General features: G+C 38.8%; 1 protein-coding gene across 1 annotated transcript in view; it reads left to right on the top strand.

Moving 5' to 3' along the window:
* TNKS (tankyrase) overlaps window positions 1-22,917 on the top strand; it is a 176,426-nt gene extending 153,509 nt beyond the window's left edge. Inside the window, exons 21-27 of the mRNA XM_067721868.1 lie at window positions 4,229-4,349; window positions 5,563-5,660; window positions 5,830-5,904; window positions 6,621-6,726; window positions 7,322-7,508; window positions 10,252-10,408; window positions 16,907-22,917. Of these exons, the coding sequence (XP_067577969.1) occupies window positions 4,229-4,349; window positions 5,563-5,660; window positions 5,830-5,904; window positions 6,621-6,726; window positions 7,322-7,508; window positions 10,252-10,408; window positions 16,907-16,993 (831 nt within the window). The 3' untranslated portion in view covers window positions 16,994-22,917. The remainder of the gene's footprint in view (window positions 1-4,228; window positions 4,350-5,562; window positions 5,661-5,829; window positions 5,905-6,620; window positions 6,727-7,321; window positions 7,509-10,251; window positions 10,409-16,906) is intronic.
* The last annotated feature ends 1,443 nt before the right edge of the window (window positions 22,918-24,360 follow it).

The following is a 24,360-nucleotide window of genomic DNA, read 5'->3' as shown; positions in this document are numbered from 1 at the left end:
GTTTTGTTCTGAGTAAATGGTTCCATTGATTTTCCTTTTGCCAGAATAATTTCTGTATCTATTTTTTTTATCAATATGTTGACTCTTCCATTTAATGTCTATTACCTAGCATAGCTCTTTCCTCCAGACAAATGATATCACCATTCATTGTGTTGAACTCTGTGTGATGTCTTTTGGCCCAGTCTTCAAGCAGTTAAAAGTTTTATTTTGACTACAATTGTTACTTGACTAGCCTTTAGTTATAGAGTAATACCTTCTGTAACCCTTTCCATAACTTACCCAGAGGATTTTCTGCCATTAACATTCTATGTCAGTCCGGTAATATATGATGAGGGCCAGGTATTTGTGAGGTGAGGCAAAGTGTTAGGGTGTATGTTTTATTGTAGCCATTTAGTTCATGTCTACTGAGCTGAAGGCAGAGTCGTCCTCTTTTCCTGAGATGCTTTGACACATAATATCTTATTGCCTCTGTTCCCACTGATAGATTCTTCTCTCTCAGTGGAGTGGGGAGCATAGTTCTTTTATTTCTGGTTCCAGGGAAACTTCCTTCAGAGCATCATAGCCTCACCTCTTACCTTCACAGTTATTCTCTCTGAAGTCTCTTAACTAACTTGACTTGTTTGTCATATATACTTTGCTAGTTCTATATTAAATAATATATACCTATGTCCTTTATAGTTAGTTAAGTATAGTACCAGTGTCACTTTGGCCCTTCCTCTATAACATAGCTTCCTGACTAGAATACTTTTTCTGTGGGAAAGACTGATTTGATTTACATTGCAATTCCTGGAACATAAATGCCGTGACTTGGAAGATTCCTTGTGAACATATTTATGGTTCACATATATATTTTCATGAAAAGTGACCGTATAAATTTTTACTTCAGAATCTAAAGACAAAGGAATGGACTCAAGAAATTCATTATGAACATGATTGTAAAGTTAGTTCTAATTACTGTTACTCTAGCCTGCAATCTTTTAAGCCCAAGTAAAAGAAAGGCCTTTTTCATTAAAACTCCAATTCTTCTCACTCCACCCCAGAGAAAATGAATAAATCTTAGAAACAAGAGGCAGCCCTTCTTAAAGTAACACCCTTGAAGTGACATTTGCTTTATGTGCAAGATGACCTAGCTGATACATGGATAATATTTATTTTAAAGATTATAATTTGATTTTAACGTGTGCTAACTATAAATAACTGGCCCAACAAACTTGTAATTTCCTGGATGTAACTAAGTTAAGGTTTTGTGTTTTTTTAAAGTGAGTTAATTTAAAGATAATTTCCAGAAAAATATTTCTAGCAGTATAAAAGCCTTGAATCTTGGAGAAACATACCTAAAATCCAACTAGCCTGTTTTACTTCCAATTATTTCCATTTCTTTTATTAACACAATAATCTCATATTCACTCAGCTTCAGAATTTTGGAATAATCTTTACCCTCATTCTTTTTTTTTTCTCTAACCGTTTCTATTTACCAGGCCCTGTCATCTGTCCCTTTGAAATTGCTCTCCGATTCATCCCTTCCAATCCACTCCACCCTGTCGTCATCTTGTTCACAGTCACTTTCCCTTCCAGATCTGCCCTTCATACTGCCATCCTCCTGAAAGACACCTTTGTGTTGCTCTGCTGAAAAGGTGTTCTTGGACATTTTGGACACTGTCTTAACTTGGTGTGTAAAGCCCATTAGATCTGCTTTTAGCCTGCTGCTCTGTCCATCCCTTCTTTTATTCCTGTATATACATTATACGCTAATCATTATGAACTTTATTGCTAGAGTCTCTCAAATGTTCTGTAGTCTCTCACTTGATTTTCCTTTTGCACATGGTCTTCCATTTGTCTTAAACACCCTTCCCTTCTTCCTCTGCCTAAGTCCTCTTCCTTAGCTGAATTATTACTTTCTTCTAAGAACCTTTCCTGATCCCCTTCCTAGTCCTTTCTTTGTTCCCTCCCCTACTTGTAGCCTCAAGCCAGTAAGTAATCTTCCCAAGAGTTCCCATAGGGGTTCCTCCAAAACATTTACCAACCTTTACCAAATATTTGTGTTTACCTTTTATCTCCTTGGTAGCGGAAATAGCGTGATCTGTAGTGGTAGGATTCTGTTTGTTCCCTGGCTCCACTCTTTTACTACCAATTTGGACCAGTTATTTACCTTTCTGAGCTGAAGTGGGTTGTTTTAGAATTAAATGAAATGTTTAATTAGTTACTTTTTTGGAAATATCTAGCATACAGAAGGTACTCATTAAATATATTATGTATGAATGAATGATTAGTGAACATAAATCTAAATTCTTTAGCTTGTCATTTAAGGTTTTCCAGTTGCCAATTCCAATAAATATGAGGACAAATAGGGTAGCACGTAACTCAAAGCAACTAAATTTAATGTTTAGTTATGTTAGCTTTTTAGTCATCCTTTTTAAGAAAAATAAGCAAGAGGAAAGACAAGTATGGCAATACGTTTCAGCTCTTCTGTGTAGTATTTTCATGGCTTCACTGTGCCTTAATTTTCTCATAAGGACGGTAATAGTATTTCATGAGTCATTGTGAGTATTAAATGAGGTATTCATTTCATTCACGATTGGAGCTATATATAATGAACAAATGTATCAAATGTTCTCCATCTCTCCTCTAGAAGCTAATACTATGTTTTGCTGGCCTGGTTTCTGCTTCTTTCAGACATACACTATATGTATCAATTCAGAAAAGCTAAGGACTCTTTAAATTGAAGCTCCCACATAGATATGAGATCCTGTTTTTATGTCAACCTTATGTGAAGTTTAGAAGGAAAAAAGAATGGAATATCAGTAAAGTAGTAAACCTTGTGCATGGTTTCCAAATTATATTAAAATCACATCTAGCTAAAAATGTAAAGACTCCTATTACGTTGTGATCTATTCCATCTCAAAGATGCATATTTCAAAACTGTTGCTTTTTAAAAGCTCTGCTGAAAACTTCCTTTGGGTGATTGGAAGTGAACTGCCCATTTTGTGCAATGGAGCGATTATTTCTTAAATGGCCACTTAGGAGCAATAAAGTAAATTATTTCCAAGAATGAATGATGTATGCTTTTTGTACTGAGGAGATCGGACTCATTATATAGTATTCCATTTTGACAATAAAAACCATCAGAGCTCCAGGCCTAATATGTTAGTTTTTTAAAATGCTATGTGCAAGGATAAAGGTAGAGAGAGCTATGGATAGATAAAAATATCTTGTTTGAGTGGGAAAAAGAGTGTCTCTCAAAGGATTTCTCCTTTTCCAGAGGAAAGAGAAAATCAATGGCTAATCTTGTGGAGTAGTATTTGGGCTGTCAGAGGGGCCAGCTTCTTCTGAGCTGAAAATTGCAGTTCATCCCTCAAGAAATGTGGCCGCCCAGGACTTCACCCTGTGCCTTCAGAGCACTGCCACTGGGTGACGCTAGAGTCACAGTTCCTTTTAGTCAGCAAAGGAATCTGGTAATTTTGAGTCGTGGCAGCTAACCATCTCCATCTACAGGGACGAATAACCAAAAATTTAAAACCATTGTTCTGTACAAAAATAGAATGTATGTTAGGCTTCAGGGATTGTTAGATCTGAGAATTTAGAAGAGACCTTAAAAACCATCTATCTACTCTCTTTTTTCTTCTCCAAATTGGAATTCTTTATATAGTTTCTATATAAAGTGGTCTGTAATCTAACTAAATGCTTGTGATATAAATCTTACTACTTTCTAAAGCAGCCTTTTCCATGCTCGGATACTTCTTAGCACTAGGAAGTTCCTTCTTATTTTTATATAAATGCTACTTCCCTAAAGCTTCTCCTGTTTCATTATGCTGAACACCTCTCCCGTTCCCTACCATTCACCTCTGCTACCTTCTGGATGTTGGGATCTGGTATTTCCCCATTTTCAGGCTACTGGTTGTTCCCTCTTATATCTTGAGGCAAGCAAAATGTGGCAGAATTAAATAATCAAAAGGAAAAATAGCAATGACCATTTTCTACTTCTATAGCATTATTTCTCCCATTTTAATTCTCCATTGACTGAAAGCAAATTAGGGAGTATTTCAAGTGAGCAAAAAGCTGATAAGTTTATGGGGGCAACTTTAAGAAGATTATCAGTTCATGCTTATAAAGGAAACAGAAGAATTTTCTTAATTTGACTGGATGCTATAGCATTGAAGGCAAATGGAAAAGTTTTCATCATCTGAGGAGCTGTTAAAGATGTAGCAATTAATTTTGACTCGTTTTTCAGATTACACTAGATGTGTTGGCCGATATGGGCCATGAAGAGTTGAAAGAAATAGGCATCAACGCATACGGACACCGCCATAAATTAATCAAGGGAGTAGAAAGACTCTTAGGTGGACAGCAAGGTAAGCTATTAAAAAATAAATAGATCTCAGACATTAGTTGTACAAGGTAAGTGTCCAGGCTGGCATTTGCTCGGGTGGCCTGACCCCAGAGCTCGTGCACTCAGCTGGGGTGGCACCTCCTGCCTCCCCGTCTCCATCCTTGACCTCGCTCTCCCTCTAGTTGCTTTAGCTAGAAATCAGAGTCACTCTTCCCTCTTCCCCAACACTTTGTATCCTAAATATCTCTGGAATCTGTGCTTCTGTCCTTTCCCACTGCTGTCACCTAATCCCTATCACTGTCATCTCTCTCCTGGACTCTCACAACCACCTTCCAGCTTATCTCTGACAGTCACCTTTGCCACCCCTCTGGTACCTTCCCTACACTGTAACCAGAAGACACTTTTCAAAATGACTATATGATCATATCATTCCAGGGCTTAAAACCCTTCAATAGAACACTGTTGCTTTTAGGATAAAATCAGATGTTCATAGCATGGCTTTTCATAATCTGACCTTTCTCTCTTACCTTATCTTGTGTCTTTTCCCCTCCCTCACAACTGTCAGCTCCGTCTTTTTCCATTGTACTTTGCTGTTACGCGCCTATCTTTCTCCTTTGTGTGCCTCCCTGTTCTCTGTTTGTTAGAAGTGCTTTCGCTATAGGAAAGCAAAGGGAGAGAAAGAAAACAACTTGAATTAGTCATTTAGTCTGCAGAGGTAATAAAATTGCAAGAGTGACATGAAACTAAACGTTAACAGATGTTGAGCTTGAGTCTTGCTTATTTGTACTAAATCAACACGGATAATGAAATTAACAAGAACAATGTATTTTAAACTTATTATAAGTGACCATTTCAAGTCATCTCACAGATAATGATTCTTTTAGAGGATAATTCTTATATTTTAGACCACACTACATTGTAATCACACTGTTTTTTCTTTTGTATCAGCATCATGTATGTTCATGATTGAGTTCAGTTCAACAAATAATTGTTGAGCCTGCTGTGTGTATGTACAAGGACCTCTGTAAGAACAGATCAAATTGATCACCAAACACATCTCCATTTCTTCTCTTGTCTTTGGATGTACTTGCTTAATACAACCTTATATATTAGGTTCAAATTGCACATACATTAGACTTGTTCCAAAATATCTATTATTTATGACAAGTGTTCCCCAAAATAGAGCCTGAAGAGTGTGGACCTTTGTTTAATATGTTAATTTTTCTCTCCTGCAGGCACCAATCCTTATTTGACTTTTCACTGTGTTAATCAGGGAACTATTTTGCTGGATCTTGCTCCAGAAGATAAAGAATATCAGTCAGTAGAAGAAGAGGTAATTGTACATGAAAATTTTTAATTATCTTTTCCTGAAATCTGTGCTGAGTCTTAGACTCATCAGTGACACAATATAATAGAATTGAACTTTTGAAAACAACAGGAGGAATGTCTTCAGAATTACACACTGGCGTATTTTCAGAAAGTTACTCTCTTTTGTTCTATAGATGCAAAGTACAATTCGTGAACACAGAGATGGTGGTAATGCTGGTGGCATCTTCAACAGATACAATGTCATTCGAGTAAGTTTTTAAAATTTCAGGGTGAAAATTGGATTGCACAGCTTGCCTGAATATCAAACATAGGCCGGGGCAGCTGGCGTTAGTGAGGCAAACATGGCGATAAGACTCCCAGCTCAGCCACTAATTTGGACCATAGCTGACAGTAATTTCTGTTATCACTATTTCAAAGTAGCATTAAAGGCCTGGATTTTCAATCAATTTAATTGAGTCAGTGTTTATATCAGTATGCATGTATCTCTTAATCTCAGTATCTTATTTATAACATGGAATAAATGACTGCCATATGCTTTTTTTCAGAGGGATGTCATGAAGATGAATAAAATCAGTTGAGAACTGGGTTAACCCTTTGGGTTAATGGACCTATTGAAATTACACCAGTGCACATCAGAATTACCTGGGGAGCTTTTTGAAAGTACAGATTTATAAGCCCCTGTATCCTGAAATTCAATAAGTCCTCAGTTGATTTTGAGGTATAGCTAGGTGTGGTGCAGAATAACAAACAAAAACTGTAGCTGAAACTTATGTCACTAAAAGCCAGAGTATTAACTGAATTACACTGGCCTGGCAACTTTATCGTTTTTAAATAATGTTTTAAGCAAACAAAACATAAAACAAGTTGAACCTCCCTAAAGGAAAACATACTTCTTATTTTAAATCATAAACTACCAATTAATAAACATTTCACTAATTCACTTCTTTCTTCCTCATCCTTAAAGATTCAAAAAGTTGTCAACAAGAAGTTGAGAGAGCGATTCTGTCACAGACAGAAGGAAGTGTCTGAGGAGAATCACAACCACCATAACGAGCGCATGTTATTTCACGGTGAGTGTCCCGACAGTCATTATCTCTCTGGGCGTTTGCAAACTCCAGTAGGGTGAAAAGCCTGTGTTACTGACTATATTAGTGTTGTGTTAAAAATGGTTTGTTCTGATTTTTTTTTTTTAACTACATGTTGGTACCAGCTTTCTAATGCATTACATGTTAGTACAGGCTTTCCAAGGCATGTACAGTGAAAATAATTTATCTGAAATTGTCTCAGAATTTAAATTGCACACTGAGCCATCTAGATAGTGAAATACTCTTTTTGTTGTAGTTTAGCATAATTGTTTTAGTTTATTAGATTATCTGTTTTTGCTTAAAGTAGGACTGGGTGTAAAATAATCTGTATCTTCAAAGCCACGTTGTACCTTGCTATATAAAATCTCATGCCGTCTGCAAAATCCATATAACACCCTTGCTATGGGTCCCTGATAAGATTCTAGTACATGATAATTTATGTAAGTAGACCATCTTACAAAATAAACTTTTCATTTAGGCGTTATTAATTAGTATTAATCTGCCAAGTGCAACTAGTATGCAGCTAATTGAGATTCTAGAAAAGTGCTCGAAACTGATCTTTCTGTCTTTATATTTTTAGGTTCTCCTTTCATTAATGCCATTATTCATAAAGGGTTTGATGAGCGACATGCATATATAGGAGGAATGTTTGGTGCCGGGATTTATTTTGCTGAAAACTCTTCTAAAAGCAACCAGTACGTTTACGGAATTGGGGGAGGAACAGGCTGCCCTACGCACAAAGACCGGTCGTGTTACATATGTCACAGGTCAGCATCTTGCCTTCTGTGTAATGGTTGCTGTCCTCAAGTCATGAACCAGATTGGTTTCTCAGGCTCTGCAGAAGTCACAGGTCATCCTCAGTCTTACTCCTAATGAGTCAGACTGTTTTGGGGTTGGGTAGGAATAGCTGATCAGCCCCTGCCCCAATAGGAGTAGTGACAACAGAGCTGACAGCAGCGGCAAAAGCTAGTCATAGGTTACAGTGAAGCTCCCTCCATTTTGGCTTTCTCCCTGGGTTCCAATTTCCTTGCTTCAGATTCAGAACAAGGTTGAGAATTATTTCTGGAGAACAAAGAACCTCTAACTTCAGTCACATTTGAACTAAAGTCACATTTGAACTAAAGCACATAACTTCTATAAACAAGTAGAGCCTTTAATTTGCTGACTTGGCTAGTGATATTTTAAGGCAGGGTATATAATTAGTTAGAAGTCCAACCTCAGAATATAACTTTGGAATTAATAGTAAACAAATGAATATTAGCTTTTTAAATGGGATTTTAAAACTCAGAAATTTGAGAGAATGTTATAAACTCTCAGAAGTCAGTGAAAAAAATACCATTCCCTTTCCTGTCATTGGAAAAGGTACAAAAAGAATTGTGCTGTACAAAGATTGCAACTTATTGCATTTCTCTTTAGATTAACCAGCTGCATTATTTTTGCAAAGTCAAGTTAGTAAGATACCTTGTAATCCAGTTGAAACCTCAGAAAGACCCATATAACCATGAAATTCATTATAGTTGTTCATCTTAAAACTTCTCTCTCTCAGTTTCGTTGTGAAAAAAATTGTAGCCATCAGCAGTTCTAGGACAGATGCCCTATGTCCAGAAGAAAACTTCTTTCTATCAAGGTCGCTGTGGTTAATAACACATAAAAATTCCCAGGGATATATAATTGCAGAAATTTTCCTTTGTTGCTTCAAACCTAACTCCTAAATAACAGTAAAAGTGAACGTAGATGTGGATTAACAGTTGCTTATTAAAATTAGACACACATGTTTATGTCTTGGCCAGGATTTCCTAGAAAACAGAGCCTGAAGCAAAAGCTTATGAACTAGCACTTTCCTGGCAAGTGCAACCTCAGGGAAGCAGGAGTGAGGGCAAGGAAGTGAGGCGGAGAAAGAGGCAGAGCAAAGACCGGGAGGTGCACCGGTGAGCTGGCCACGGTTTCATAACCAGTGCAGTCGGTTGCTCAGTCCATGAGACCTGGACTCACACGGTCTGAACTGTTACATCTCAGAGCAGTACATCATGGGGTAAGAGAGCTGAATCTATGTGCTGGCGCCTGTCTTGCGCTGGTCACCGTTTGCCCCACAGGGCGTTGGTGTCCCCCCTTGGGGCCGCTGCATCTGCAGAATGCACACACAAGCACAAGGCAAGCCGGTGAGCGGACGCGAGCTAGTACCAGCCTCGCGGGCCAGCCGGGCAGGTCCTGCATCTTCTTTTGTCTCCACAGCAACAGGGGCACCCTGGAGCAGGAAGCAAAAGGCAGAAAGCGAGGGCCTGTCAGGTCAAGCTTTGAGTGACATATGGACACTGGGAGTAGCCATGGCAGTGGGCCCAGCGGGCTGAGCGGGCAGAGTCCAGTGACACTGTAGCGCCACCACAGTGTGGAGATAGAGCTCAAAAAGCTTCCTTCTAATGCAGATCCAAATGTTTTCCTATGGGACCTACAAGAGGATACAGTTGCTGCCAAGCCAGCATCCCAGAGGGTCATCAGTAGCATCACACTAAAAAAGCCAACCCAGGCAGGACTCAATTAAACTGGGTCTGGCACAATTTTTACTCAGAGTAATATCTCTGATGAGTCACAATGCAAATATCATACTCCATTACTAAAAATGAACTATTTGATTGAATAACAGGTATTTACAGTTAACAGTGTGACCAATCTTATAGGGTAGTTAAAATATTTATTAAAATGTTTGTTAAGGGTTTGCAAACTTTTATTTTAAAGAACTACAAAGCAAGTTTTTTAGGCTTTGCAGGCTGTATGATCCCTGTCACAGTGACTCAGCTCTGCCCTTGTAGTACAAAAGCAGCCATGGTCGACATGTAAATGAATGTGTGGCAGTGTGTGGGAATGTGTTGCAGTATGTGTTCCAGAATGTGTTCCAGTAAAGTTTTATTTACAAAAGCAGGTGGCAGACTAGATTTTGGCCCATACTTTGCCAACCCCTAGTTTATATAATACACTTTCTTTCCCATCAATCTTTCTTCTCCTCTATAATATTTAACAGCTGCCCCAATTCATGTTTCACTCAGGTAGTAAAATTTCCAGACATACAGTTAAGCTAAGTATTTTTATATATAACCCCCTTTTATTATTATGTATCTCATCCCAGTTTTTGCTTCTTCATAATGAGTAATAAGCCTAATCTTAATTTCAGATGCTGCTGCTATCTGCTTATTTTCTTCACTTTCTTCCTATCCAGCCACATGCATCCTTCCAGAAGACAGTTTTTGCTAGTATTTGTCCTTTTTCCACTAGTCAAAAACTTGCCAAGTGTTTTCTATGATTGATTTTTAAACCACACCAAAATTTTAAATGTTAAGTATAACTATTGAGCCTGCTAACAGCTTATAGTAAATCAGTATATCAAATCTTATCCTATTCCTACTCATAAAATCAAAAGTGACATTTAAATTAGCTTGCCTTATATTAACTGCTTTTGAAAAACTCAGTAAAGCTAACAGTTATGTCATTCTAAGATTGCTTTCCTTTTTTCTTCAGACAAATGCTTTTCTGTAGAGTGACCCTTGGCAAGTCCTTTCTGCAGTTCAGCACCATGAAAATGGCTCACGCTCCCCCAGGCCATCACTCTGTCATTGGGAGGCCGAGTGTGAATGGGCTGGCCTATGCTGAATATGTCATCTACAGAGGAGAGCAGGTATGGTGCTCGTGGAATAAGCATGACCAAGCTACCATAAACAGTTGATTCAGAATGCAGAGACCACGTAAGAGTTAAAGAAAGCCATTTAATGAAATATCCACCACATAGTTTGATAGCATTAGTTGATTCAGTTCAAAATGAGCATACCAAAATTCTTTGATACCATCTTTATACGTAGATCCCATCATTCACCTGTCAGCCAGGTAATACAGTGTAAACAAGATGGTGGCTGAGAAATAAAGGTGTGGCGTCTCGTGCAGCTCCTGTGGCCTGCTGTTCTGAACTAATGCCTCCGCGTGGCATGGAGAGCTAAGAGTAGCTGCCATTCAAAGATCTTCGTGAGGTACTTGCCACAGGCTGGTCACATGAGCTGATCAGGGCACTTACACAGAAGAATAGCTTTCTGAGTCTTAAAGCTACAGTACATTGAATTCTGCCAAATGCTTGAGGCTCCAAGATAAAATTGTCAACAAACAGGAAAACTTTCTATCATTTTCAATCCAGGCCTTAACTCTCACAATACTGCTAAATGCCTACTAATTTGTCTAGAAACAAAAACCAATTTGTCTGAACTTAATTGAATTTCAAATGGATACTTTAACTACACTGTTAGAGAAAACTGAAAAAGGAGAAAGAGGAAATTAACTATATACAAGTAAACTATGAAAACGATTTTCTTATATGCCAACAATCTTGGGCCGGGTCAGGTGTGGAGTAGGGGGAAGAATTGCAAACAAATCCTGGGTTTCATTTAGTAGATCTGTTGATTGTGGTGGTTTGGGCAAAGCATTGAAACTCTTTTAGCTGTATTCTAGGATTGAGCAAATGAGTAAATGTGTTGATGTGTTCATTTGGGGAGCTGGGTTCTCACTGTTGAAGAAGAGACATGTAAATGTGGAATGGGGGAAGGTAAGAATGATGCTAGGGACGGACTGAAATTGGAGATATCGATATGAACTGATGCTTTCTAGTATGTGTATGTTTGTACACATGTAAATAATACGTATGTATAGGTATATGTGTAAGAGGTATATAGGAGATATATGTAAGCATGAGTATATATGTGCATGTATTTCTTAGCACTGTCTGCTGAAAGCAAAGAAACCCCACTAGCAATAAGCACACCTAAAGCCCAGATCTTGGTCTCCAATACCAACCCCCACTAAAAGGAACTTTGGAGAAACAGCTAATTCCAGGGCTGGAGCAGAATAGGACCAAGATGAGCCCGGAACAACATCTTGTTATAACAGAAAGTAATGAAGTGCTCAAAAGCAATGATGGGAGCATGTCACAAGGACGCAGAGCTGGCTTGAAGTGGCTCCCACTGGCCAAATCTGGGATAGTTTGAACATCAGAATAAGTACAGTGATAAATTTTAAAACATTGGAAAGAATACAAATTTATGTTTCTATACTGATAACAAATAGATAAATAAATAAATGAAGGGGAAAGGAAGGCTTTGCTTACAGTAGAAAGCCAAGGGCAGGTGGTAGATAAGGAGGGAGTACTAGATTTGCAGCCATCATGGTAAAGATTAGATCAATGGATGCTAAATGTAGGGGATAATTTTGATACGGAGAGGAGGATTGTGCATGGTCTTCTTATTAGTTACAAAGGACGGGGGGAAACCCACAGTAATTATACTTTGGAGAAAGGGGGCAGTACCTTGCCCAGATGATCAGAATTAACATCACCAATGAGGGAGATACACACAGAGTGTGCCTCCAGATGTCATATTCTGAGAAGAGCCAAAATCATCTGTGCAGTGTTCCAGCCAAGAATGTATGACCTCAGTCTAATCAAAATGAAGAATGTTCTATTAAAAAAAAAAATTGAGGGGAAGACTGGATTCTTCAAATATGTCAATGTTATAAAAGAGAAAGGCTTTGAAAACTTTCAGATTAAATGAAACCCAAGAGACAGGACAACTAACTTCAGATTCTGCCCCCAAATTGGATCTGGTACTAGAAGAGAAAGGACATTATTAGATCAACTGATAAAATTGAAATATGAACAGTAGGTAGATAAAAGTATTATGTCAGTATAAAATTTATGTAAGAGAATATCCCTATTCTTAGGAAGTAAATACTGGCATATTTAGGGATAAAGAACCATGATGAGGTATATTACTTACTCTCAAATGGCTCAGGGAAAAACATAACTGAATCTATCTGTCTGTCTGCCTAGTATATATAGAGGTGGGAGAAGTACACATGATAAAGCAAATGGGATAAGTAAAACCTTTACAGTATTTGGATGTAGGTAAAGGGTATACAGGTATTTTAGGTACTAGCTTAATTTTTGCAACTTAATATGTTTTGCAGTTGTTTCCAAATAAAAGTTTAAAAACTACCGAAGAATAAATTTGTCAAATTTTTCTGTTTAAATCAGAAACTCCCTACTTCTAGAGAAAACACTTTCACTTTGACTCAGTAATTCCACTTTTAGAAATTTGTTTTAGATATAATCAGTGATGATCACACCCAAAAAAAACCCTACAAGAAGGTTCATCGCTATGTTGATTTTCATAATGAAAATTTTAAACAACCTAAATATTCAACAGAAAGAGAATGATTTAAATGAATGTTAGTATATTTATGTGCCTGTGATTTAAAAAGTATATTTACATGGTATATGCTAAACACAGAATCAACCAAAACATAAGAGCAGTTATCTCTGGGTATTGAGATTATAGGTGATTTCAGTTTTCTCTGCCATACACTTTTCAAGATTTTGTAAGTTAGCTATGGGAAATAGAATTTCTTTCACGTTTGGGTGGAAAGAAATAATAAGGGATACTAATAATAGGTTTACATTTGTAGTATTTGCTGATCTTTCAACCATTTCCTAAGTAGTTTGACTTGATAACTTGTTTAGATTCCCTTGCTAAAAGAATTTTAGAGAATGATGTGGTCCAAATCATATTTGAAAGAAAAAAGTACCTTGAAAACTGAAATGTGTGTAGCTGTTTTGTTTCAGGGGAGCATACCTGTGCTTCCATATCCAGGTGCTTCCCACATGGACAGTGTTTACTCTAATGTCTACTAATTGAGTCGCTGCCCATGAGCAATTTCTCCTGATTTACGGTGGACTTTTCCTTTGGTAACTTTTCTTTCATTCCCCTTAGTGATACCTTAAATCATCTTTCACCCTTAGTATCAACACTTTCAAGAATACGTAAATTCAGAGGGTTGGTTCGAGGAGTATTATTTATTTATTTATTTATTTTTAAATTATTTATTTATTTTTGGTTGTGTTGGGTCTTCGTTTCTGTGCGTGGGCTTTCTCTAGTTGCAGCGAGCAGGGGCCACTCTTCATCACGGTGCGCGGGCCTCTCACTGTCGCAGCCTCTCACTGTCGCGGCCTCTCTTGTTGCGGAGCGTAAGCTCCAGACGCGCAGGCTCAGTAGTTGTGACTCACAGGCCCAGTTGCTCTGCGGCATGTGGGATCTTCCCAGACCAGGGCTCGAACCCGTGTCCCCTGCATTGGCAGGCAGATTCTCAACCACTGCGCCACCAGGGAAGCCCCGAGGAGTATTATTTATTATTGGTGGGATTATTTGTTTCTTTGGAATTGAAAAGATGTGTTGAAAATTAACTACACTGTGCTTGAAAGAAAAGTAGTTCTGATTTTAGTATATGACTGGACTTAGAGTATCAGGAATTTTTTTGTGCGTTGTACTATAAGCTTCACATTAAATTAGACAATAGAAGAGGTATTCTCTGGTCATTGGCCGCTTCAGACATGTGACCTGTTTTACTGAAATGATATGAACAATGCAGAGTTATGTAACTTGGAGAATAGAAGACTACACAGTGATTTGTAGGATGATTTTCAAATATACAAAATCATTCAAGGGAGCATGTTTCTTCACCTCTGTGGAGAATTAACTGAAAGCATTTGAGTTTAAGTTGTAGCATTGAGGATTTGGGTTAAGAAGAATTTTCTGAAATTCAGTTACTAAAAGTGGCTGTTGAATCTTTTCTTGTAGGTACTTTAAAAATATGCTCTATGCTTTTATAACCAGCATGGGTTTAAAGTAAGACTTGACAGGAAATCATGTTTGTTGGTCTATCCTGGGCCCTTCTAGTCCTGCAGTTTAGTAATTCCCTTGCCTTAAATCCCTCTGGACTTTGATGTGATTAATTCCTATCTCAGTCTGTACACAGAAGCAATTCAGTAGCCTAATCAGTAGGAACCAAGAGATAAGGACCTGTAAGTCATTCATACCATTAACATCTTAGAATCTGCCTCAAATTTACATGTGTTAGGAATCTCCTAAGATAGTGTACTACCAAAATTCACATGCTTGCATTACCGATCCCTTTGCTTAAGCAACTTTTCTGCAAGCAAAAGGATGTATCATACAAAGTATCATAGATATTAAATTTCATTGGGACAAAAGGAAGTAGGAGTGGGCTTCACACTCTTTTTTTTTTTTTTTTTTTTTTTTTGTGGTACGCAGGCCTCTCACTGTTGTGGCCTCTCCCGTTGCGGAGCACAGGCTCCGGACGTGCAGGCTCAGCGGCCATGGCTCACGGGCCCAGCCGCTCCGCGGCATGTGGGATCCTCCCGGACCGGGGCACAAACCCGTGTCCCCTGCATCGGCAGGTGGACTCTCAACCACTGTGCCACCAGGGAAGCCCCACACTCATTTTTGACACTTAGCACATGCTCACTGGGGTTAGTTTTAAATTCTTCTTTTTCTGTCTGGCTTATCTTCCCACTTATCCCAGAGTGCTTTGTATGCACTAGATGCTCAATATATGTGTATTGGTGATGAATAGATAATTTTCTTGACCATTAAACTATCTGGTTGATTAACCAGTTTTTTTCCATTTTTCCACCAGTTGTTGAGCCTTCCTAGATTCTTTATACCCAACTCTAGAATTAGCAATAGATAGCTAACCTACCTTGTAACTAAAAACTAAAATACCGTTTAAAACCATTTCAACAATTAAGCAGTGTTCACATTATAATAAAATAAAACTACAAACTATTTAGTTATTGCGCTCCGGATTGGAAAGTCAGGAGTAATGAGGATTGTCAGTCTTAGTTATTCCAACTACGTGTACTAAAGATGGAAACCGTTGCTGTTTTAGTTATTCCAACTACGTGTACTAAAGATGGAAACCGTTGCTGTTTTTAAGTCAAACCAAAACAGACTGGAATTTTGGAAAAGAATATTATGAGTGATAATGGTTCCTTACATGAATAGAAACAGTTATAACTTTTCAAAACATATGTACGGTTTTTGTTTTTTTAATCCTTACTGAGACCTCTTCAAGAAGAACTAGTCTTTGATGAATGAGAATAATAATGTTAATAGTAATAACTAACACAAACTAGATTTTTACTATGCCAAACCTATTCTAGGATCTTTGTGTTTAATCCTCACAAAAATCTTGGTGTCATTACTGTTCCCATTTATAAATGAGGAAAGCGGAGGCACCTGACATATAACAGTTTCTGCAGAGGTGTAAAATTATAAAGAAATAATTCAATAAATCTATCACATGTTCATTTCTGCATTTTAACTAATAAACAGTCCAGTTTTTTTAATCCTTCATTCTTTCCATTATCTTACTCTCTCTAGGTCAGCATTCAACCAATTATTTGGGGGCCCCAAAACACTTACCTCACCAAAGAGTACTATTTTTCACCCACAGACCACTCTGAAATATTGAGTCGAGTCTTATCATTATGTTAGAGTTAGGGGTGACGGGTTCCTAGGTAGTGTACATGGCTTCACCCTGCCCCCCTTCCAGCTGCCTTTGTAGGGATTTCTAGTTTGTAACTGCTTCCTGGTCAGGCTTCCTCTTCCCACCAAGAAGTGCTCTTCCCACTGTAAGCACCGAGCCTTCGGTTTTACTACAAGAAAGAAGACACAGAAGAGGAGGGAGTACAGGGGGTGGAGGCTCTTCATCAGAGTCATTTTCTTTCCTGTAAAAATTGCCTTTAACTAGTCAACTTGTAAAAATCACCTCCAAACTGTTGCCTCTGAGTTACTGGTGACTCAGCACACGTTGCCTTTCTTCCTCCTCACTCAGTGGGTTACATCATCATCTATGATTAATTTGAAATCAGTTCAGTGAATTATTCTGTCATGTAACAGACTTCTCCTGAAACATGCTATGTGACGGCACTATGCTAGGTGCTGTGAGAAAGAGATTTTTTTCTTGCCTGAGTTTTCCTGTTTATGGCATGTGGCTCTCTAGTGAGGGATAAATATAGTGTAACCATTTTACAGTATCCAAAAGTAGAAATAACATTATAACAATTCTAGGATTATAGGATTTACACAGGTGTATATACAGATATGGAGGCGGACCTCCTAACTGTCCAGGCACCTGTGAATTAGCTGACCTTCTTAGGCTCTTGGGTGTACATAGAGTACGGATTATGATCAACAGACTCTGAGGCTTCCACGTTAAGTCGGGCTTTAGTATTTTAGCTGCCCAGAAGGTGACGTGTTTTGCTTCCTGTCCTTTCCAGGCATACCCAGAGTATCTCATCACCTACCAGATCATGAAGCCGGAAGCTCCTTCACAGACCACGGCAGCTGCAGAGCAGAAGACCTAGTGAATGCCCACTGGTAAAGGCCAGATTGGATTTAAACCTGGGACTGGATGACAGTGGATTGTTTTCAACAAAATCAATATTCTATAAATCCCTGACAGCCTAGAAATAAGCTGTTTGTCTTTTATAAAGCATTGCGATAGTGATGAATATAGTATGAGTAACTGATACATACTCAACTGCTACTGTTCCCTTTGAGGAAATGTTTACAGGGGCGGCCTTTTAACATATCTCAGGCTCATTTTCATTGTAGTTATCCATTGCTAAGACAGGATTGCTTCAATCTAGACTTGGAAAAAAAGAAAACATAACCAGTACTTTCCCAGATGTTCACAGTTCGCACACTACATTTGCTTCGCTACATATGGCACGTGTATATAGTAAATGTACACATACGCCAGGTTCATTTCTCGTTCTTTCTGAACATTCATCGTTCATTTTTTGTTGCTATCGTTGTTGTTGTTACTTTGAAAATGAGCCGAGCCTTCTTGAGGATATTTTGCACAAAGTCACACTGACTAAAATCACTAGTGATGTAACCCAAGCTTCTGGCTGAGCAAGGCTTAGTTTCCACTTTTTTTTTTTTTCCACTGATTTATTTTGTATCTGTACTTCTTATCAACGTAAACTGAGATGGAAAGGAAAAGCACCACGTTTCAGTTTCCTTCTATTGATTGGCCAGTCTTACAAGGGAAAGGCACAAACATCAACCTGATTTAGGAGCTCCCAAGTTCAGAGCAGTCAAAGCCAACGAGAGCCACTCGCACTTTCCAACTCAGGCCTTCCTCCGACGTGTTCAGGACGGTGCTGGAGGGCCAGGAAGAGCCCAGCCAGCGAGAGGCTTGAGTGATGCTGTTGTGACGTTCAGAGGGGAGACCGCCAGGGAGGCCCGTGAATCCAGGAGAAGCAGCATTACGACACATGAGGGGCCTGTGGTGCGATAATAGGACCACAGAAAAGGACAACGAGGGCTCCTCACAGAAAACACGACTTCTCTCCACTTAACCCGCACCACCAGAATTGTCGCCCCCAAAATTAGCTGCCTTATTTCCAAATTCAGTGGAATTATTGTGCTGCGTTAGAGTCTCAAAACAATTACTTTATTGTTTCTCTAGTTTAGAAAGCTGGGATTCAAATCCTGTGTAGTCACTAGATAGGCACAGATTCAAGAACTTTTTTGTTTACTGCAGATTTGGGGTTTATTTTGAGTGAGGTGCTTCCGATAGTTTGTGTAGGTCCCTGCACTAAATTTTTGAACCATTTTCTCAAACTTCTTAGTAGACAAGGAGAACAAAAATGGAAACCAAAGCTCTTTCAGTTATTTTTTAAATGAAAGTGGAGAAATAACCATACTGTTTCTTCCTGAAATCACTACTTTGTTTTGCTTTTTTTCTCAACATTTGTCAAGTGCACATTGTTACTTGTAAAAAATTATCCATTACAGTTCTCACGCTTGCCCTTTTCACCTTAACTGAATATTGAATTAAGTGCATTAACTTACTTACTTTGACATGCTATGCGTCTACTCAGCTTCGAAGCAAAAGTAATATAAATATGATGGAAAAAAGGAAAAACAGTGTGACGCAAACTTGCCATTTCAACTTAAAGTCCTGAAAACTAACTTGCTTGTTTGTTCTTTAATACAGGCTGATTAAGCTGTGACCTCATTTAATCTCCTGAGGAAAAATAAAATGGTTACATGCAAAGATTCTAGAATAGGCTCTTAAAATATACATTTTGCTTTCCTTTTGGCTTGAGTCCAATGCTAGAACTAGACATCGGGAACTAGTCTCGAGTTTTATAGCTGAATCTTGCATGGGTCCTCAAAATTAAATCAAGAATTAGCCTCAGTTGTTGCTTCTATTGAAGTTTTAGTGACCCAAGCTGGGTGTTTGTGTCTTGGCTACTTGTTTAATAGCACTAGAATTCCACATGAAGCTCTCAAGTTTGATACCCATTGAGGGCTTTTTTCTTCCCTTCCTTCTTTTTTGCTGTGTGTAACAGTGGGTTGAAGGAATTGGCATCTGTGTAGTTTTCAGTAGCTGTGAAAGTGTATATTACTTGCCTCCCCAATTAGATATAGTTTAAAATGGTAAACACAGCTGTGATTTTTAGTTACATAAAAGGGTTAATATGGTATAGATCCCAAAAGCTTCATAGCTTCATTAAAAAGATAAGCCACTACCCAACTGTGGTTATATGTTATTTCCATCATACTAACTAGATTAACGGATGTGCCAGTTTTAAACTTCAGCCTTACACTTGAGAAGGTAAACTGTGGTTCAGTATTTAAACCGCCAATGTTACGTTTCTGATGTTCTGTGTGCCAAGTAAAGGTACTGTGTGTAAGGAGGACATTTGCTGTACTTCTTGTCTCGTAATGATTCAAGTATATAGTAGTTCTTGAAAGAATGTGTACATATTATTCATCTGCTGAAGAGAATGAGTTCATTGATGTCTCACAGGAGCCAAATACATTTTTTCAAAACTTGAAAACCAAAGGTCATCATGAGTGCATTCAAGTTAGCAAAAGTTGATTGCGTTTGGAATTTCCACCCATAGCAGTGTGAAAAACCCTTTGGAACTCAAAAGCATGGCTTTAAGTTAGGCTAAAATGCACTTAATTTCTTGTATACACACTGTATAGAAACACTAGCAAGTGAGGACTTCCAGTGTGGCCTCCCCTGAGTGGCCCCTCTGTTTCCCAAACCATATAGAAGAGAGAATCCAGACGCCTGCACCGGTTCCACCACAGGTCTGACATCAAAGGGCTTCTAGACCTGATGGCCCAGTTTGCTAGCTATTGGCATCAGTTAAGTGCTCTGGACTGGACACTTTCTCCTTGTACTTGGCCTCCTTCCCTTTTCCCCAGATTGCTAGTCTGGAATTATAATTAGCTCCAGCAATTACCTTTGACCCCTCTCATTTTCCTCCTTTCTCCATCTTGAGTCTTGCATATGGCGACCGTACCTCTGTATCCACTTCGCAACTAGAACTGGGTATTAAGCCTCATGTGCTCTGCTCAGAAGATTCTGCCACTTTGTCAACAAATGACAGCATGGAACCCAGAGTTTTAATTCTATGCAAAATAATAGCAGTACAACCAGGGTTCTTCCTTACCTTTTCCTTCTTGGAATTTGGAATCTCTAGCTTTTCGGTAACATAAGTAGAATAAACAGTATTAGGATGTTTTTGTGAAATGGCACCCTTGTGCTCGTTTGAACTTGATGTTAGTGGCTACAGTAATTTCCCTTTGCTCTCAAAATAGCGAAGTGCATTGATATATGCAGAGAAATGCCTGAATGTGGCAAATAAAGTAATATAGATGAATATTCTATTATTATAGCCTTTGTACAAAAAAATAAACTTTTGGTGTATGCTGGAAGACAGCATTAGAATACAATGAGTTGTCTATGTTTTTCTCTATTTCAGTAAGTCTCCCACCTGCACAAAGGTTATTGGCCACTGCTTACCCTCCCTTTTTTTTTTTTAACATGTTTATTGGAGTATAATTGCTTTACAATGTTGTATTAGTTTCTGCTTTATAACAAAGTGAATCAGCTATACATATACATATATCCCCATATCCCCTCCCTCTTACGTCTCCCACCCACCCTCTCTATCCCACCCCTCTAGGTGGTCACACAGCACCGAGCTGATCTCCCTGTGCTATGCAGCTGCTTCCCACTAGCTATCTATTTTACGTTTGGTAGTGTATATATGTCCATGCCACTCTCTCACTTCATCCCAGCTTGCCCTCCCTTTTAAAACGTGTGCACCTTCTGGATTTCTGTAATTGCTTTCAAACAGAGATGGTATGTATTTTTAAGCACCTTTCCCCCAGTGTGTCCAGATCCCATTTGTACGATAATCTGTGATAAACAGCCTTTTTTCTGTGTTTTCTGTTGGGCAGTTATCTTGCATAGAGCTATAGATTTTAGTCATTCAGGCAACACTCAAAACTGACATAAAGATAGGGTTTCATGTGTCAGAAATTTACTTAAAGACTGAAGCTAAACTTCTTTGTTGTCAAATCAGTGACAGAGAAATGAAAAGACAGTGATTGTGAAGATAATATTTGCGCTTTGGCTGGACACGTCTAGCACATGAAAAGGAAATGCATTTAAAAAAAAAAAAAACCACCCTAAAAAGTGGAGGCTTCTTCAGATACTTTGTGAGTTCTGAAATTAATAGACACTCTTTCTTCTTAAGAAAGCCTTAACTATGGCAGAAACTTTTTAACCTTTTATATCCTAATAAATACAGAGTTGTAATTCCATTTCTCAGTGTGTGAAAGGTGTCACCGAGTTGGGTGCATCTCCATGTATCTCACACCTGGTAAGCGTACTTAATGAGAGTCTGTTTCATAAGTAAGCCTCCTGTACGTGCAAAGGAGCTGAGAGAATTGATCCATCCCAGTTTCTCTACATCTGAACTTCCTCAGCTAGCCAATCTTCTGGTTCAGAGAAATGCTAGAAAGGTTTTGAAACCCATTAAGTTTTGTGCATGTGGGGATTAGCAACAACTCATAAAGTGATACCATGTAGAATTTGGGTGTTGCACAAGCTGATTTTTAATCATTTTAAAATATAAACCACGGTGATAAGTGAAAAGCAGTAGGAAACTAAAGATTTTATATACTAAGACCAAACGTGCTCACGATGTGACCAGTTTTAAACATCTGCCAGAGGGTTGTGACTCCTTTGACACAACGTTCACACAGTAGAGATGATTGCATTTTGACTCTTCATTCTTTCGTGTTTTCTTTTGCGATTTACACTTTCACATCTCCACACGCAGCCCACCACCCATCTTTTCAAACAGATTTCTCATGCTCTAGTATGCAGAGTGTTCGGTTATTTTTCATCTGTCTGCCCTTTTTTGCAGGCAGCCCTTGAAGCCCCTTGTTGATTCCTAGCATTTGCAGAGAAATGTAGTTAAACCCTGGTAGGGGGGGTGTCTCTCCCACATTCCCAGGCCCCTCCCAAGGTTCAGGATGAAAAGCTAGAGGACGCAACAGTAAAAATTAGAAAAGAACCAAAATCTTTAAGGCTAATAGCCTAGACCTAGAAGATGACCTTGACTCTATAACCATTGTATTCGTTACACAGAATATTTAAACTCTTCATGTGCATAGAATACCTGCCTCTGCTTTCACTGTGTCAGGCTCACCCTGTCTATGTGGTAGTAGTATTTGTCTGATACCTACAAACTAAAAAGGTACTTTTATCAACAAGGTTTCTCAAACACATTACAAAACCAGCTTTGAGGAAATCTAGAGTGTTTCCTGGCAACAGCATTTGGAGTAGTAACTGTATTTTCTCATTGTGATGTTGGTCTGTGTACGTAACCAATGTAGTGACTCTTTGGTTCATCATTGGTGGTGTTTTCATTTGTAGTCTCTGTGTGACCCACTGGTGGCAGGGGGTTCCAATCCCCTTTCCTTTCCTTTTTGCATTTGTCTTTTTGTAGAATTGCCAGATAAAATACAAGACACCCAGTTAAATTTGAATTTCAAACAAATAATTGTGTCTCTTAAGTATGGTTCATGCATTATTTGGCATATATTTACTGTAAAAAAAATATTATTTATCTGAAATGGAAACTTAACTGAACATCCTAGGGGTTTTGGCTTTGCTTTGTTTTGTTTTACTGAATCTGGCAACCCTATCGATTTGGTTGTGTAAAATCGCTTTCAGCACGTTCATTCTTCTAGATTTCACCATCTTTCACGTGGAATGGCACCTTTTCCCCCCACCCTCTACTTTCCAAAAGAGGGCATCAAGGAATTCAACCTGCCTGCATGGTGGGTTTCTATTTAAGGCATCTTTATGATTATATTTAACCAGTAATTGTGCTTTGGCTAAATGTCTAACTTACAGTACTTGTAATTGTTTAATATTCAATAAAAACATTTTTAAAGTTTACTGTATGTGGGTAGCAGTTAGCTCTGAAGCGTTTTCATTTGCCTGTTTGTTCCTTTCAACCTGACCAACCTTAACGCAACTGACCTAAAACTGTCGGAAAATACGGATAACAGCTCCCTCTCATCTTCCTAGTGAGACCTGTGTGAAGGGCCTTAACCTCACCTCTGAGCCCACATGGGAGTCACTGAAATACAGCGCTAGCAGGAGAAGCACAGCTGCCTTTTAGAAACATCTCCGCAACGAATCACACCGACTCCCAGGGCAGCTTGAGGGGCAGCAAACTCCTATCCCTGCCCCCCTCCTCCTATCATACTGGGGGAGGGGGCGGGGAGCGGACTACCTGCCTGTGGTGATACTGCCTTGGTTGCTGGGCCTCAGGTTAGAGGCAGCACACCCTATTAACAACACTTGTAAACCTTTATCACTGGGCACGGTTCACTTTCCTATTACTTTATAATCATAAGACAGTTACAGCGGGCCTCCAAGCTGAAGGAGGACCTGGCATTATATTGGGAATAATAAGAGGTCATCTGTTCCCATTGTTGGGACCTGGCTGCCAGATGTGCTGCTTGGCATCCACTCCGAAGGCCTGGACCTAGAACGAGCAGAAGTGGAAGGGGGTGGTGTGTGACTTCATTTGACCAATCCCCACCTGCCCTATAGGGCTAGTAAAACGTCTTTATGTAAGATAATGTGTAGGTGACATGTTCATTTTGTTAGTACGATTCTTGGCATACTTTACGTAGCCAAGGACTGATTAGAAAAGTAAGTCTGTTCATCTCCACTTTCATAATTCTGCTCACAAATCAGGAGTACGTGATACAAAGCATAAGATAAATTAGGTGTTTGGGATTAACAGATACACACTACTATATATAAAATAGATAAACAAGGACCTACTGTGTAGCACAGGGAGCTATATTCAATATCTTGTAATAACCTAGAATGGAAAAGAATCTGAAAAAGAATATATATCTGAATCACTGCTGTATACCTGAAACTAACACAACATTGTGAATTAACTATATTTCACTTTTTTTTTTAATGGTTTCAAAAAAAAAAGATAACCACGCCATGGATGCAAATCTGAGGCCGTATGAAGAGGCTGGAGTTGTCAAGAAGCCATGGCTGCTGTGGGCCACTAAAGTGCTTCACAGCTCCCAGGAAATTCTACGGGGACGCTGGTTCTCTACTTTTCTATCTACCAAGTAGGAATACTTTCTGCCAAATAGTTACTTCATAGGAATATTTGGAAGATATACAAGATAACACAAATCAAGTGCTCCTGGGGTCCTAGGAGAAAACAAGTTTAACAATGAGAGGCTTAGGCGACCAGGTAGTCTGTTAGTGCAACAAGTTTGCTGAAAGACCGTGTAGGATGAAGACACCACCTCTGCCCTCAGACTGCCTAAGTTCACGGCCTGGCTCTGCCACGTACACACC

This window comes from Pseudorca crassidens, chromosome 21 (genome assembly GCF_039906515.1).
Source record: "Pseudorca crassidens isolate mPseCra1 chromosome 21, mPseCra1.hap1, whole genome shotgun sequence".
NCBI classification, from domain to species: Eukaryota; Metazoa; Chordata; class Mammalia; order Artiodactyla; family Delphinidae; genus Pseudorca; species Pseudorca crassidens.
The sequence above is the reverse complement of the archived record's forward strand: the minus strand, read 5'-3'. Positions and strand labels throughout refer to the sequence as shown.